Consider the following 16,549-nt stretch of genomic DNA (forward strand, 5'->3'; position numbering starts at 1 on the left):
TATAATTTTCGTATCGGATTCATCATTAAAGATTAATAATAGTGTAATATAATATTCACTCCATGTTAAAATGAATCGAAGTTTAATTTTAAGTCAAATCAAATCGGATTTTGTTAAATTAATATATATATAATAACTAAAACGTAGGTTATTAAAAAAAAAAGAAAAAAATTTAATCAAACTGGATTTGGATAATATTCGGATCGGATCAATATATATTCATAGTCATTCCATCCTTAAACTGTGATTTTTTTTTTTTTTTTAAAAACAGCTTTCTTAAAAAATGAAAAATAAAAAACAAAAAATGGAAAAACGTTCGTACTTCATTTGTTAATAATAATTTTCTTAAATAGCAACTCTAAACTCAGCTTTATATGTATAAAAAGAAAAAAAAATTTTAATATACATAATACCTACTTTAAAATCGGCTAATATTAATTTTTTTAAATAGCTATTCCTATTTTTAAAATGTTTATTAGATATAATTCTAAAAAATAAATATATTTATACTTCATTCTTTCTGCGATGCTTCAAGAGTATTTCATATCCAACATTTTTAAACTACCTTTTCAGTTTTATTTTCAATCATATATTGTTGTTGCCCTCACAAAATTTGACCAAAGCTATTCATTAGTAAAGAAGAATTATGAATATGTTCAAATTTATTCTTAAATACTAATAAATTAATAAAATAAAAACAATTAGAAACAACATAGTAAACCATTGTAATGAATTTACTCTTAAATAATATATATTAAGAGGATTTACATAATTTTAATGATAATATACTTTTTTTTTATTTCATAAAAAACACAACCTTGAAGACTAGCAATGAAGCTTAAATGTTAATGCAATATTTGCCTCGATTCCCATCGGAAATTACTAGCGATTCCGGCTTCATGCAGGCGAGTTGCAGCCTGCAATCCGAATCGAGGGCGAGTTTTTAGAGTTAGCTCACCCCTGTGGAATCGCAATCCGAATCGAGGGCGAGTTTTTAGAGTTAGCTCACCCCTGTGGAATCGCGAACCCTTGGAAGGTAAAATCAAATTCTAAGGAAACCCTTCTCTTTCAAGCTTTCAATAGTGTCCTTGAGACTCACCTCCAAAGGAATGAAGTTAATACCCAAAGTTTTTGCTTTCTCCATAGATACACCATACTTTGTTAAATGAGTAAATCCAGGGCCACTCCTGCCATCAACACAGATAGGAACTTAATTTTCTGACTTAACAAGAGTAATTAAGCTAAAGAATTTGAAATTGGTAATTAAGGAACTTAATTTTGTGCACAGGACTGCCCTTTTCTTATATATAAAACTATAAAATTTGGTTTAGTTGTATTGAACGCCTCAAAATTGAATTCATGAGTATGAAATGAACATTTCTATTTATACCGAACATGAAAAAAACAAAATTCAAAATTTTATTGAACAGAATTTTAAAAAACAACTTACTTTTCAGGAAGGCGCAGTGTAGGGTAATGTTGTCGAACAATCTTCAGAACCTCAGAGAAATGAGAATCTCTTTCAATTAATATATATCTTCCAGTAGCTGAAGAAATCTCTAAAGCTCTTATATGTGCACAAGCAACATCTCTTACATCAACAGATCTATAATATGCATCAGGATACTCTTCAGCTCCTGCAACAAATACCTTCAAGCCATTTCATCATGCAAAAGTCCAGATTTTTTTTCTTTTTAAAGTTGCGGAAACATCAAAATTCTTGGAATTTATGTACTAGATAGGTGTAGAACCATACCATTTACAAGGTTTAGAATCATCTCCACAGATAGATTAAGACTTGGCTGTAAAAGAGGACCAAGGACAAATACTGGATGTATAGTAACCAAGTCCATATTGTTCTCTACTGCAAATTTCCAAGCAGCCTGCTCGGCTAAAGTTTTTCCTAGTTGATACCAGAGCTGGAAAATAAAAGAAAAGTGAAAATGTATAACTCATAACAAAATATAGAGATTAAATTCAAGAACACTGTTCATGAAAAACGGAGAGAGCCAAGCATAAAACATCTCATACGACAAAGATAATGACAACAACTAAACTTTGGTCCCAAAAATTAGCATAAACATCTCATATCATCCAATTATTAAGAAACTGAAAGAAATTTATATTTTTATGATAAGCACATAACATTAAATATATGAATCATTGTTAAATGGATAATGAGTACCATCATATTAGCATGAAAGGGAGACAAACCTTCCGATCCTCGCAAACAGCTGGGTCTGAAAACCAAGTATCATCAATTATCACATCTGAGGTGAGAGGTTTTCCGCTATATGGAAGAGATGCGAAAGAGGATGTTAGAATCACTCTCTTGATGGAAGGCACTTTTGCACAAGATCTAAGAACATTAAGTGTTCCCTTCACTGCAGGATCAACCAGTTCTGTCTGTACATAGAAATAGCAGTGTGAACATTTATGTGGCACTAAGCCTATCACGCAGTAGTAATTTCAACAGAAACAAATAAGGCAATAATAAAAACAAAACATCAATAAATATGTTCTACAATGCTAAGAGCAAATTCTGTGAAAAATTACTGTCAATTGAAAATAAAATTGTAAGCCCATGACCAATTGCGACATATAAAGATCCACCAGTGGAAGGCAGTGAAAAGTTCGCGTAGGATGGACCTGTGGGTCATTGGTCATAAAAGTTACTGGGGAAGCTGAGTGGAAAACACCTTCACAGCCCTCAACAGCAGCGTCAAAAGACCCTTCTTCCAATAAATCAGCTTTGAACAAATGAAGTCTTTCCTTGGCTCCATCGAGTGCAAGTAAGTGTGCAGTTTTCTTGGCATCATCTGGGAAATATATAATACAGATCAAAAAGCAGCTGAAATAAGAATTCACTGAAAACAATAGATATGCTACTGAAAGCAAAACAGTAACGAAATACAATAAACTAACTCAAAGATTACAGATCATCAAAATTTTACTAATTTTCTTGCATAAAATCAATCTCCCTCTCCTTTTTTGCTATTAATTTCCTGTGCTTGACAAGCAAATTGCAGCATATAAAATTCTCAGTAAAAAACAATACCCACTTCAAGATTGCTACAGAATTAAGCAGCAATTGAATTCCCTTGAAAGTTTGTTACAAGTCATTAACAAAATGGGGTCAACCCCTCTTCTTCTTCCTTGTTTGTTTATTTATTTATATATATTTATTTAGGAAAGATCAAACTCAAAATCAAAAAGTTCAAAAATAGAATTTGGAAGCATAAGCACAGGAATAATTACTGTCCAATCAAGCCCAGAATTCAAGAGGAAGGACTTACTCGGGTCACGAACTGTAGTTTTGACAGTGTAACCACTTTGTGATGGGAAGTAACACAAACTGACCTCACAACAAAAATTTCCCCACTTGAATGAATCTATTAGGAGTAACAATGAGCAACAAATTCAAGTAACACAAACTGTCCTAAATCATACACAATCAAAAATAACATTCACCACAGGAACACAAATCTTTTTACGTGGAAAACTCCTCCGGTGTGAAGGATAAAAACCACGGGACCTCTCCTCCGGTCCAAGGAAATAAAGTTCACTATCACAAATATTGTCTTACAACTTACAGCAAGCTACAACCATAAAAAATGTAGCTATACCACAAACAACCACAAACAAATGTGTAGCAACACAATAGAGTGATAACAAAAACAGCTGCTGTCCTCAATACATTTAAAATGTTCTACTCATCCAAAAATTAAACTGATTTGCCAGAATCAAGAATTGGATGTTAGGAACAAGCTCACCAAAAATCAGCTCAATCCGACAAAAGATGACTGCCGAAACGCTGAATAAGATGAAGCTATGCAGAGCTGGAAGCAGAACAGGACAGCTTCGGATTTAGACCCAGAACTCAATCTCTGAACCTCCAAATCAAAATCCCTACGGTGAGAATCAAGAACAGAGAGCAGAGAACAACATATCCAAAAATCACAAAGATCCAACGGTTGGAACTCCAGGAATCTCTAGAACACGATGGCTGGTGCTGGATGGGGCTGTGCAGAAAAACCCTCTCCTCTCCTCTGTTTTTTTTTTTTTTTTTTTTTTTTTTTTTTTTTTTTTTCTCACACGTTTCTGAATGTGTGTTTATCAAAATAGCAGCCAAAGGTATTAGGAATATGGCTGTTAGTTGAGGGGCATAATTGTAAAACAATAATTAGTTAGTGGACTTCAAAATATGGGCTTTTACCACATAGGAAGGGAACCCAAACCCAACAATTCTCCCCCTTCCCGACTATGTGGAAGAGGTGCCCAAACCGGCACTCAAACGGCATATTTCAAACTTCATTCTTAGTAGAGACTTTGTGCACATATCAGCACCATTATCATCCGTATGAATCTTCTCAAGCTCAACTGACTTAGAATCCAAAACATCACGGATCCAATGATATCTCACATCAATATGTTTAGATCTACCATGAAAAGTTGGATTCTTACCAAGATGAATAGCACTCTGGCTATCGCAAAATAAAACATACCTTTCCTGAGTAAAGCCAAGCTCATTCACAAACTTTTTCATCCATAGCAACTCCTTGCATGCTTCAGTAGCTGCAATGAACTCAGCCTCTGTAGTAGATAAAGCAATACATTTCTGCAACCTGGATTGCCATGCCACAGCTCCCCCTGCAAATGTAATCAAGTACCCAGAAGTAGACTTTCTAGAATCAATATCCCCAGCCATATCAGAATCAGTGTAACCACAAAGCATAAGCTTTTCAGACCCAAAACACAACTTCAAACCTGAAGTACCACGGAGATATCTCAATATCCATTTAACTGCATTCCAATGCTCCTTACCTGGATTAGAAAGAAATCTACTAACTGTACCAACTGCATGAGCTATATCTGGTCTAGTACAAACCATAGCATACATCAAACTTCCTACTGCAGATGCATAAGGAACCTTTTGCATGAATTCTTTCTCTTGCTCATTAGAAGGAGACTGTTTCACACTCAATCTAATAGATGTAGGGAGAGGTGTACTTACAGCCTTAGCCTTAGCCATATTGAACCGTTGTAGTACCTTCTCAATATACTTCTCTTGTGAAAGCCATAATTTCTTGCATCTTCTGTCACGAATGACCTTTATGCCAAGAATCTGCTTTGCCGGGCCTAAATCCTTCATAGAAAAAGACTTGCTCAAGTCTTTCTTCAAATTCATAATTCTAGAGGAGTTAGGACCTACAATAAGCATATCATCAACATACAACAGCAAAATGATAAAGTCATTGTCAGAAAAACTTTGCACAAAAACACAATGATCAGAAGTAGTCTTTTTGTAGCCTTGCTGAACCATAACAGACTCAAACTTCTTATACCACTGCCTTGGTGCTTGTTTTAAACCATACAAGCTCTTTTTCAACTTGCAAACATAATTTTCTTTGCCCTTCACCACAAAACCTTCAGGCTGCTCCATATAAATTTCCTCTTCTAAGTCACCATGAAGAAATGCAGTTTTCACATCCATCTGCTCAATCTCTAAATCAAGTGTAGCAGCTAAACCCAAGATAACTCTAATGGAAGACATCTTAACCACTGGTGAGAAAATTTCTTCAAAATCAATCCCCTTTCTCTGACTAAAGCCCTTGACAACTAATCTCGCTTTATACCGTGGGGATGATGAATTCTCTTCATGCTTCACCTTATAGATCCACCTATTCTTCAAGGCTTTTCTATCTTTAGGAAGCTTCACCAGTTCAAAAGTATCATTGTCATATAAAGATTGCATTTCATCTTTCATAGCAATAATCCATTTTGTCTTTTCCTCACTCTCAACAGCTTCTTGGTAGCATTCTGGCTCATCTGCATCTGTCAACAATACATACTCATTAGGAGAATACCTTGTAGATGGAATATGATTTCTGGTAGACCTTCTGACTGGAGCCTCTTGTTGTCCCTCAAGTGTCTCATACTGATCATCAGTTGCATCATCTACAGGAATATCAACCTCATCTGCCTCTTCAGTATTATCCTGAAGATCAACCTGATTTCTAACATCAACTGCAACAGGTGTTGAAGCTGAAGGAACTGGATCCACATCAACCAAGCTGTTATTCTGAGGTTTTGGTTTCTCCACTTTGCCAATATCTTCAATAGTCTGATTTTCAATAAAGACCACATCACGGCTTCTATAAACTTTCTTCTCAATAGGATCATAACACCTATAGCCAAACTCATCTTGACCGTAGCCAATGAAGATACACTGTCTCGTCTTGGCATCTAGCTTAGACCTTTCATCTTTAGGAACATGAACAAAACATTTGCACCCAAATACCCGTAGATGATCATAAGAAGGCTTCTTACCATACCAAAAACTATCAGGAACATCATTATTCAAAGGAACGGTAGGAGTAAGATTGATGACATGTGCAACTGCATACAATGCCTCACCCCAAAAGGAATTAGGTAGTTTTGCATCTGAAAGCATACATCTAACTCTCTCCATCAAAGTTCTGTTCATCCTTTCTGCCAAGCCATTCAACTGTGGAGTCTTGGGAGGTGTCTTCTGATGTCTGATACCATGCTCTCGACAATAAGAATCAAATGGCCCACAATATTCACCTCCATTATCAGTACGAACACATTTCAACTTTTTACCTGTTTCTCTCTCAGCATAAGTGTGAAATTCTCTAAATGCACCTAGTACCTGATCCTTTGACTTTAACACACGAACCCAAAGCTTTCTTGAGTGATCATCAATAAAAGTCACAAAGTACTGTGCACCACCAAGTGACTTATCCTTCAAAGGACCACATACATCTGAGTGTACTAACTCTAGCAACTCTTCTTTTCTAGAAGGAGGATGATGTTTAAAGGAGACCCGTTTCTGTTTTCCGGCCAAACAATGCTCACAAGTGTCTAACTCTCCACCTTGCAAACCAGAAAGCAAATTCTTCTTAGCTAGAATATTCAGACCCTTTTCACTGATGTGACTCAATCTCTTGTGCCATAATTCTGTTGAACTATCATTTTCAACTGCATTCACAAGATCTGTAGGGATAGTAGTCTGTAGCCAATACAAACCTGAACCTCTAAACCCTTTAGCCACAACCAAAGAGCCTTTATAAACAATGCCATGATTAAACAAATTGGAGCCATATCCATCTTGATATAAAGTGTCACAGGATATCAAATTCAACCTCACATCTGGCGCATGTTTAACATTCTTAAGTATCAACTTCATACCAAGGTTGGTCACCACAGTTACATTGCCAATGCCCACTACTTTGGATACAGATCCATTTCCCATCCGTAAAGTTCCAAAATCACCAGGAGTGTAAGATGTGAAGAATTCTCTCTTTGAAGCAACATGGTGTGCAGCTCCACTATCAAGTACCCAAAGAACCTCATTGCTGGCAACATTAATCATACTTCCATCATGAACAACAGCCAAATCAACTGAAGTAGCAACACTGACACGATCACCATTTTCATCATTGCCATTCTTTTCTTGCTTGCCTTTATTGGGTTTGTTATCCTTTTTCCACTTGTAACAGTACCGTTTGATATGCCCAGATTTACCACAATAATGACATTCAAGGCTCTTATACCTTGACTTTGATTTACTCCTACTCTTGCTTCTACTGTTGTGATCATGACTTCTACTTTTGCTTCTCCCCCTGTTTTCAGTAACCAAAATATCTGAATGTGATGTGGAAGCACCCTGAGTTCTCCTTCTTACTTCTTCATTCAGAACACCACTCTTCACATACTGCATAGTTACAACACCATTAGGAGCAGAATTTGTCAAAGATACCCTAAAGTTTTCCCAAGAGTCAGGAAGTGTATTCAACAACCAAAGTCCCATAATGTCCTCATCAAACTTGACACCCATATTGGATAACTGATCAAAAATACCCTGAAATTCATTTACATGGTCAAGTACTGAGCTCCCTTCTTTGTACTTGTAACACCCCTTCCCGGTCCACCCGAAAACCCGAATGAACCGAGTCGAGACGCTACAAACTGGATGACTGTATGTCCTATCATGCTGACTTCACACTGTATATAGAAAATACTAGCATGTTGATGCTGATAACATTCATAATGTATATAATATTTACAAGACATGATACTGGTTTACAAACTGAAATGGGCCCAACTGTGTGCCATTTACATGCCATAAAAAGGATAGATAAAAGATATACAGTAAAATGACTAGCTACCCTGAAGATTGAGTCTTCTGTAGATGAACTTTAGCAGTTGTAATCCGACCCTCTATGAACCAGTCTCAAAACCTGCGAGTTAAACAAGTAACTCGCTGAGCTAATAAAGCTCAGTGGATATCTCCATATAAAGTAAACAAATAAACACATACATATGTCAAAGAACCATGTAAACACATATAGCACAGATAAGCACACAAATCATGTCATTTTCAGTTTACTATGATGGTCTTTCTTTCTCTGTATTATCTTGTATGATTAAGTCAAAATATCTGTATGGCTCCATAAGGTTATAGCGAAACCGAGGTGATAAGATAAACTGTATGAAAACTGTATGAAAACTGTATGCTTGGCTGCTATGGCCTGTATAATCATATCCACTCAACGGCCTGTAGCCGGAGTTCCAAACTGTATGGGGCGCAGATCTGCTATTCTATGTCGCGACATAGCCTTATCTACATGGTTTCTACCTAACCTCACTGGAGCTTATTAAGTACATGTCAATAATATAACACCATAATACATAAATGATTGCATAACTTTATAGTTCATCATATTGATTTGATTTCACATCATATGAATGCTTGTATGTTGTTTTAATCCATGTTCTTATGTTGTATTTCTGTTAAACAATGATTGGATACATGCATGTTGAGCAAAGGAATGTAATTGTATAGAAAATGAAGTCCAAAATGCATGAAAACACAAGTCGCGAGCGCACAAAGAGAAGTCGCGAGCGCGAGATGCTTCCCAGGGAGAAGTCGCAAGCGCGTCTTCAAACCTCGCGAGCGCGAGATGCACCATCTGAGAGTCAGAGAGTTTTCTGGCTCAAGTCGCGACCGCGCAGCACAAGTCTCGAGCGCGAGACGAAGTCGCGAGCGCGCTTGTGTGATTCGCGAGCGCGACATGCGCAAACTGAGAGTCAGAGAGTTTTTGGCCAAAGTCGCGACCGCGCATGTGATCCTCGCGAACGCGAGTTGTGCAATTGAGAGTCAGAGAGCTACCTGACTCAAGTCGCGAGCGCGCACTGGGAAGTCGCGAGCGCGACGTGCTTTCCAGCATGCGCGAGCGCGCGACGTGATTCTGAGCAGTCTGTATTCTTTTGGCCATAACTCTCAATATACAACTTCAAATTGAATGATTCAAAAGCCCATGTAAAGCTAACACATAGAGAAACAAATAACTCTTCTATGACAATTCCTAATTCCATCATTTTCTGGGGTCAAAATCAAGATGAAGTTGCTGGTGAAATTTCCAGCAAAGCTCTGTTTCATAAAGTCATTCCATCCCCTGTTTTCACAACATATCCAATCTTCTCACTCAACAACAAGCACCATATCATCTCACTAGCAACACACCACACAATTTACATGCAAAGAATCTAGTAAACAACATGAGATATCAAACCTTGATGTCAAAAAGCTTGACCTCTGTTTTAGCTTCTCTTTTCTGCAGCTTTGGAACTTTCTTCTCCTATACACAAGAATTCTCATAACTCATCTCCAATAGAACTCAATTAAAGAGTGAATAACATATAACGTCAAGGAATTCTACTTACTTGGAGTGGACTTACTGCGTAACTTGCATGAAAAGTGCAAGGAAATGGAAGGGAAACGTAAGAAGAAAATGAAAAACAGGAAAATAGGAAAGTGAAAATGATAGGAACGGGTAGACTCTAGAAGAAGTGATTTGGCTGTGTAAACTTTCTCATTGATACCTCAAGTGTACAAAGGCTACAACTGAATACCCAAGCTATATGTTTTGATGCCAACAAGTCCTAAACTTTCCATGCAAATAAGTCCACTTATCATCCATTCTACCCCAACCAGGTTTGGTTCAACCCGACTCAACTCAAGAGGATGTTACAGTACTGCAGGCGTATGGCTTGCTTAAGTAAGAACAACTTGTTGTTACCAGTTTTAGAAGCATACAAAGATTCTAGTTTTTCCCACAAAGTTTTGGCATTTGTATCATTAACAATATGATTATATACATTATCCTCAACCCATTGCCTAAGAAAACCACATACTTGCTGATGCTCAAACTCCCATTCTTCAGCAGACTTAGAATCAGGCTTACTAGTAGCAAATACAGGCAAATGTAGTTTCTTTAAAAACAAAAGATCTTTCATCTTTCCTTTCCAAGTGTGATAGTTTGTGCCATCCAAACAAATCATTTTACTCATATTTACCTCCATAATTCAAACAAGCAAAACTGCTCAATCAACAAAATAACTGCAGCTCTGATACCACTGTGATGGGAAGTAACACAAACTGACCTCACAACAAAAACTTCCCCACTTGAATGAATCTATTAGGAGTAACAATGAGCAACAAATTCAAGTAACACAAACTGTCCCAAATCATACACAATCAAAAATAACATTCACCACAGGAACACAAATCTTTTTACGTGGAAAACTCCTCCGGTGTGAAGGATAAAAACCACGGGACCTCTCCTCCGGTCCAAGGAAATAAAGTTCACTATCACAAATATTGTCTTACAACTTACAGCAAGCTACAACCATAAAAAATGTAGCTATACCACAAACAACCACAAACAAATGTGTAGCAACACAATAGAGTGATAACAAAAACAGCTGCTGTCCTCAATACATTTAAAATGTTCTACTCATCCAAAAATTAAACTGATTTGCCAGAATCAAGAATTGGATGTTAGGAACAAGCTCACCAAAAATCAGCTCAATCCGACAAAAGATTGAGGGGCATAATTGTAAAACAATAATTAGTTAGTGGACTTCAAAATATGGGCTTTTACCACATAGGAAGGGAACCCAAACCCAACACTTTGAAGCAAGAATTTGACAAGCCACGAAGCTATGTAACCTGATCCACCAGTTACACATACTATCTTCCCTTCTCCACTCATTTCGCTATCCGGGTAATATAAAAGTTGGAAACGTTGCAAATAAAACTAGAAAAATAAGTGATTTTGCAGATAATTACCAACAATTTTATCTTCCTTCTGATAAAGATTGAAAAATGTTTCCTCTTGCAAACGAGGTTGTATCAAATCTATGCCTCTGTCTCTGGTTAGATTTTTCAGTACTATTTAAGACCCAAGAGATGAAACAGAACACACATTTTTACCTCGCACATTTTTATACATACATATATGAGAAATGTATGTACTCGGTGGTTTTCCTGTCAGACAAGAACATTTATTTTATTGAACAAAAAAAGGTTTCCCGTCAAATACATCTCTTTATTTGCTTTTCTCTGGTAGGAAAAAGTCTGATCCAATGATATTAATAATCGTAGTTATAGCAAAGTTCTTTGTTTTATAGACAGTGCCGTACATTAGATGTTAGGCATCACCTCTGATACCAATTTTTGCCCTTTCAACTTAATCTTCACAACTCCTTTACCAACAAGAAGAATAGAGAGAGTGAGAGTAATTGTGAGAGAGCAATTGTGAGAGAGAAAAATAGAGAGATTATTCAAGAAGAAAAATTGAGTTTAATTTTTCGGGTATTCTTGGACAGAGGGTTGTGAGTGTATGTAAACACTTTATTTATTTTTCTCCTATAAAAGATCTATGGCAGTCCGGAGACGTAGGCAATATGGGCCGAACTCCGTTATCAAATTGTGTGTTATTTTCTTTTGCTCCCTCATAAATCTGACTTATTGGGAATTTTGCGTAATTTTTTTTTCTTAACAACTGGTATCAGAGCCGAAGGTTTCGATAGGTCCAGCCGGTCAGATAGCGGTATCGGATCCGTGGATATATTTTGAAAATAAATATCCCACGACGAAGAGAAAATTACGACGAGTCCATTGGTGCTGTCCGCTTGGAAAGACGTTGCAAAATCGACTTAGTGATGAATAGTAAGATAGTAACTCAAAGTTGATGGTGAACAATACTATTGGCGTTACTGTTGTTGAGTCTGCCGCATAGTACTATTCACGTGTACAGTTACTATTCACGCATACAGTTACTATTCGAGTAGACTGTTACTATTCATGGTCACTATTTACGTATACTACTGTTCACGTATACGGTTTATGTTGGTGATGATTTTCTGCGCAAGTCAAAATGGACAAGAGACATAACACAGTTACCAGCGACTCAGAGCAAAGTGGGCAAGTGTTTACAGAGGTGGACGATAGACATAACGTGGTGGCCAGCGACTTAGAGTAGAGTGGGCCAATGTTTACAGAGGTGAACGATATCTCAGAAAGTCCAATGGCCAGCGACTCAGAGCAGAGTGGGCCAGTGTTTGCTGAGGTGGACAATATCTCAGAAAGTCCAATGGCCAGCGACAAAGAGCAGAGTGGGCCTGTGTTTGCAGAGGTGGACAAGAGACATAACACAGTTGCCAGTGACTCAAAGCAGAGTGGGCAAGTGTTTGCAAAGGTGGATGACAGACATAACACAGTGGCTAGTGACTCAGAGTAGAGTGGGCCAGTGTTTGCAGAGGTGGACGATATCTCAAAAGTCCAGTGGCCAGCGACTCAGAGCAGAGTGGGCCAGTGTTTGCTGAGGTGGACGATATCTCAGAAATATACATGGAGCAGTCAGAGGGTTTCGTAGAATAAGAGGATTGTGTTTGCAAACTGAAGAAGAGCCTGTACGGCTTGAAGCAGGCACTGAGACAGTGGTACAAGAAGTTTGAGTCAGTTACGGGGGAGCATGGCTACAGAAAGACTACTTCAGATCACTGTGTTTCTATAAAGAAATTCTCTGATGATGACTACATTGTTTTGCTCTATGTGGTTGATATGTTGATTGTTGGTCAGAATTACTAGCTTGAAGAAACAGCTAAGTATGTCTTTTGCTATTAAAGACTTGGGACTAGCAAAGCAGATTCTTGGCATGAAGATTACAAGGAATCGAAGAGCTAAGAAATTATGGTTGTCACAGGAGAAGTACATTGAGAAAGTACTTCAAAGGTTTAGAATGGAGAACGCAAAAGCGGTTAGTTGTCCTCTTACTAATCACTTTAAATTAAATTCTAAACAGTGCCCTTCTACGGATGAAGAGAAGGAAGAAATGGAAAAGGTTCCATATGCTTTAGCAGTTGGAAGCTTAATGTATGTCATGGTTTGTACACGGCCAGATATTGCTAACGCAGTTGGAGTAGTGAGTCGGTTTCTTTCAAATCCTGGAAAGAAACATTAGACTGCAGTGAAATGGATTTTCAAGATATCCAATCACATTTGCAAGGGGAGCCGTGTCGTGGATTACTGAAGTGTGCGAGGAGTTGCCATGGATGAAGAAATTCTTGATTGAACTCGGAATTCATCAAGAATGGTATCAGATATTTTGTGACAGTCGTACTGTCGGATAGCTGCAGGGATGATGATGGCTAACGTCTCCACTTGAGTGTGCAAGGGGAGATTTGTTGTGGTGGTGCCCACTCAAGTGGGAACCACACACTAAAGTTAAAAATGGAAGGAATCAAAGTTGGCAGCAAAACAATTCTAAAGTTAGGCAGCAAACAATTCAAAGGTTAGCATGCAATTTTGACAAAACAGAGAGCCGTGAATGAGTAATGCACATCTCTCTCGTATCCTCTCCTATAAATAGAGGAGATTGCCAAGCCTCAACACACAACACACAGCAGAAAAGCAGAAAAAAAAAATGTAGAGAGAGAGTTATCTAGTTTTAGGAAGGGTTTCCTAAAACTAGGGGAGAGAAAAATAGTGAGGAAATTATTATGGGGTATTTTTGGGAAACACTTTGAGTGACACTATTTTTGTATTACTCTCTTTATGTACCTACTATTTTTAATAGTGGAAGAATGATTCGGAGTTTGTCCCGTGGACGTAGCCCTAAACAGTTGAGGGTGAACCACGTAAATTTCTGTGTGTCACAATGGTGATTATTCCGCTGCGTTAATTTTCTCTTAATTCGTTGAAAGGGCCCAACGAGTGGTATCAGAGCTGATGCCCAAAAACTGGTATCAGAGCTGATGCCTAACATTAGATTCACCCATGAATCAAATAAATGGAAAATTAATTTTTTTATTACAACAAGCATATTTCTGATTATTTAATAAAAAAATAAAATGACGATAATTTTAAAAATATTTTTTATTAATTTAATTTATGACTGAGCTTTAGGCAAATTCAATCCATTTGATAATACATATCAAGGTATAACCTATGCATATACGGCCTAACAATATATCCGGATTCGAATATCCTTTCCAAAATTACTATATATATATATATATATATATATAATTTCCAATACACATGCTTAAGAAAGCAGAAAAAGCATTACCAAAATGCATAGAGTTCCCTTGTTTTTATTTATAGTACTTCTTCATAGCAGCATAATTAATTATTTACAAGAGAAATTAAGCCCTTCTCTTTCAAACATTCAATTGTATCCACAATAGTCACCTCCAAGGGAATGAATTTGACTCCCAAAGTCTTTGCTCTCTCCTTCGAAACCTCGAATTTCGATACGAAAGGCTTGTCATCTTCACATCTGTTATGCAAGAAAATGAAAATGAAAACAATTTCTTGAATGGTGAATCCACTTTTATGCAGTTAATCTCACATTACAAACAAAATGCGACCAGCTTACTTATCAGGAAGAGGCAGAGTAGGGTATTTTTCATGAACGATTTCCAATAATTCAGTGAAATGTACTACTCTTCCTACTATACAATATCTGCCATTAGCAGAAGGTAGTTCAAAAGCTTGAATATGCGCGAATCCGATATCTCTTACATCAACAAATTTGTAAATTTCATTAGGAAATGTTTCTCCTGCACAAAGAAATTAATTAAACCCACAAGTGCTCACATAGAATAGTACGAGTGAAAAAAAATGTTGCAGGCAGTGGTAACTTTAAGAGGTTGTTTGGTACAAATATATTTCATAAAAATTTCACAGAATTCATTTCCAAACCTATCATCCATTTTGATCCAATATCGATTACCTTTTATGTGGTTCAGAATCACCTCCAGAGTGAGATTTAGAGTTGGCTGTAAAAAAGGACCTATGACAAATCCTGGATGAATTGTGACTATGTCAATTCCATTTTCTTCTGCAAATTTCCAAGCAGCCTCTTCAGCTATGGTTTTTGCATACCAATACCAATGCTGATAGCATGAAAAATGGATTAATTATACCATAAAAGGGTAGTAAAATGATGTTCTAGATAGTGGTTTATGTCAATCTCGAACATGTAAAAGAGTTGATAAGAATATTTTTATCAGACCATAATATGCATACCTTTACTGACTCGCAGTAAGCAGAATCTGAATGCCAAGTCTCATCAATAACCACATCAGGAGTCAAAGGTTTTCCATTGAACATAATTGATGCTATTGAAGATGTTATTACAACTCTCTTGACAGAATGGACCTTTGCACATGATTTTAGAACATTCAGTGTTCCCTTCACTGCAGGATCTATCAGTTCTGTCTGCAATTTGTGTGAGTACAAAATTTTGACTTACATTTTAGCTAGGAGGTCAGGGGTCCGAACTCCGGCAGCCCCAATTTTCTTTAAATATTTCCGATTTATTGAAGAAAAGATTCATATATCCGACTCTAACTAGTTGGGACTAAGTCTAAGTAGTTGTTGTTATTAAAAAAGATTACCTGGGGGTCAGTTGTGTATAATATTGGACAAGCTGTGTGAAATACACCTTCACATCCATCAATAGCAGAATCAAAAGACTTTTCTTCAACTAAATTAGCTTTGAACAATTGGAGTCTCTCTTTAGCTCCATCAAATGCGCGTAAATGATCTGTTTGATTTGGATCATCTGTGATGCAGAAAATCAAAATTAGAAAAGTTTGAAAGAAAAATATTAAAAAAGGAAAATTTTGTAGCCTCCCAAGGTCAAACTCTTGAGATGGAAGTTGAAAAGGAAAGAACAATAAGACCCAGAACCTAAAATTTAAAGATTAAGGAAACAAAAAACACAGATTATTCTGAAATTATTCCACTTGGATCAAAGTAATAAACAAAAGAACCAATAAGGAAGTAGATACTCACTCAGATCAAGAACAGTAGCTTTTACTGTATAACCTCTTTGGAGTAAGAACTTGACCAGCCATGATGCTATATAACCTGAACCTCCAGTTACACATACAACTTTTCTTTCTCTACTCATTCTTTTCTTCTGTCTGTAGTTATGAGCTAAAGACACTAAAAGTTCATTCAAGAAAAGGAGATGGTGCTTCTATTATGGAAAATGGATGTTCCTATTCTCTTCTTTTATGGAAATTCATATCACCTACTAAAACAGGACACAAACAATTTGGCTTTGCATAATTAAGCGATGAGTCAATTCTAGTCATTTTCATCACTACATCCAAAAATTATGTTAATAATTCTAAATAAGCTGCTTAGTTGGTCCCAACTCCAACA

General features: G+C 36.8%; 2 protein-coding genes across 6 annotated transcripts; both read right to left on the reverse strand.

Annotated features, from left to right (window-relative positions):
* Positions 1-713: 713 nt before the first annotated feature.
* On the reverse strand, positions 714-11,306 carry LOC119370319 (phenylacetaldehyde reductase). Of its 5 annotated transcripts, none has more exons than XM_089722802.1 (7): positions 10,997-11,306; positions 3,297-3,329; positions 2,557-2,819; positions 2,215-2,406; positions 1,757-1,919; positions 1,451-1,637; positions 714-1,187 (listed from the first exon to the last, which is right to left on the reverse strand). In XM_089722802.1, the coding sequence occupies exons 1-7, from the start codon at positions 11,079-11,081 to the stop codon at positions 1,043-1,045; spliced, it is 1,068 nt and encodes a 355-aa protein (XP_089578928.1). In that variant the 5' UTR covers positions 11,082-11,306; the 3' UTR covers positions 714-1,042. The 5 variants fall into 5 exon arrangements, with proteins under 5 accessions (XP_089578928.1, XP_089578930.1, XP_089578931.1 ...); XM_089722804.1 differs by having other exon boundaries at positions 2,650-2,819; positions 10,997-11,295; XM_089722805.1 differs by lacking the exons at positions 3,297-3,329; positions 10,997-11,306 and adding an exon at positions 2,937-3,273.
* A 3,052-nt stretch (positions 11,307-14,358) lies between these two features.
* LOC105628737 (phenylacetaldehyde reductase) lies at positions 14,359-16,422 on the reverse strand. The gene is made up of 6 exons (XM_089722808.1): positions 16,175-16,422; positions 15,775-15,941; positions 15,404-15,595; positions 15,108-15,270; positions 14,751-14,934; positions 14,359-14,651 (listed from the first exon to the last, which is right to left on the reverse strand). Exons 1-6 carry the CDS (start codon positions 16,290-16,292, stop codon positions 14,498-14,500), a joined length of 978 nt encoding a protein of 325 aa, XP_089578934.1. The 5' UTR covers positions 16,293-16,422; the 3' UTR covers positions 14,359-14,497.
* Positions 16,423-16,549: the final 127 nt, after the last annotated feature.

The sequence above is a fragment of the Jatropha curcas genome, chromosome 6 (genome assembly GCF_041381405.1).
Source record: "Jatropha curcas cultivar XTBG-Jc1 chromosome 6, XTBG_Jcur_1.0, whole genome shotgun sequence".
Classification (NCBI taxonomy): Eukaryota; Viridiplantae; Streptophyta; class Magnoliopsida; order Malpighiales; family Euphorbiaceae; genus Jatropha; species Jatropha curcas.

Excerpts from the sequence above, each read along its gene's own strand:
- LOC119370319 (XM_089722802.1), bottom strand. The coding sequence starts at position 11,081 with ATGAGTGGAGAAGGGAAGATAGTATGTGTAACTGGTGGATCAGGTTAC. Across the intron at positions 1,638-1,756 it reads GATTCTAAACCTTGTAAATG|GAGCTGAAGAGTATCCTGAT; the intron begins GTATGGTTCTAC and ends TATTTGTTGCAG. Across the intron at positions 1,188-1,450 it reads ACACTGCGCCTTCCTGAAAA|GAGTGGCCCTGGATTTACTC; the intron begins GTAAGTTGTTTT and ends TGTTGATGGCAG.
- LOC105628737 (XM_089722808.1), bottom strand. The coding sequence starts at position 16,292 with ATGAGTAGAGAAAGAAAAGTTGTATGTGTAACTGGAGGTTCAGGTTAT. Across the intron at positions 15,942-16,174 it reads AGCTACTGTTCTTGATCTGA|ATGATCCAAATCAAACAGAT; the intron begins GTGAGTATCTAC and ends TCTGCATCACAG. Across the intron at positions 15,596-15,774 it reads TATACACAACTGACCCCCAG|ACAGAACTGATAGATCCTGC; the intron begins GTAATCTTTTTT and ends CACAAATTGCAG.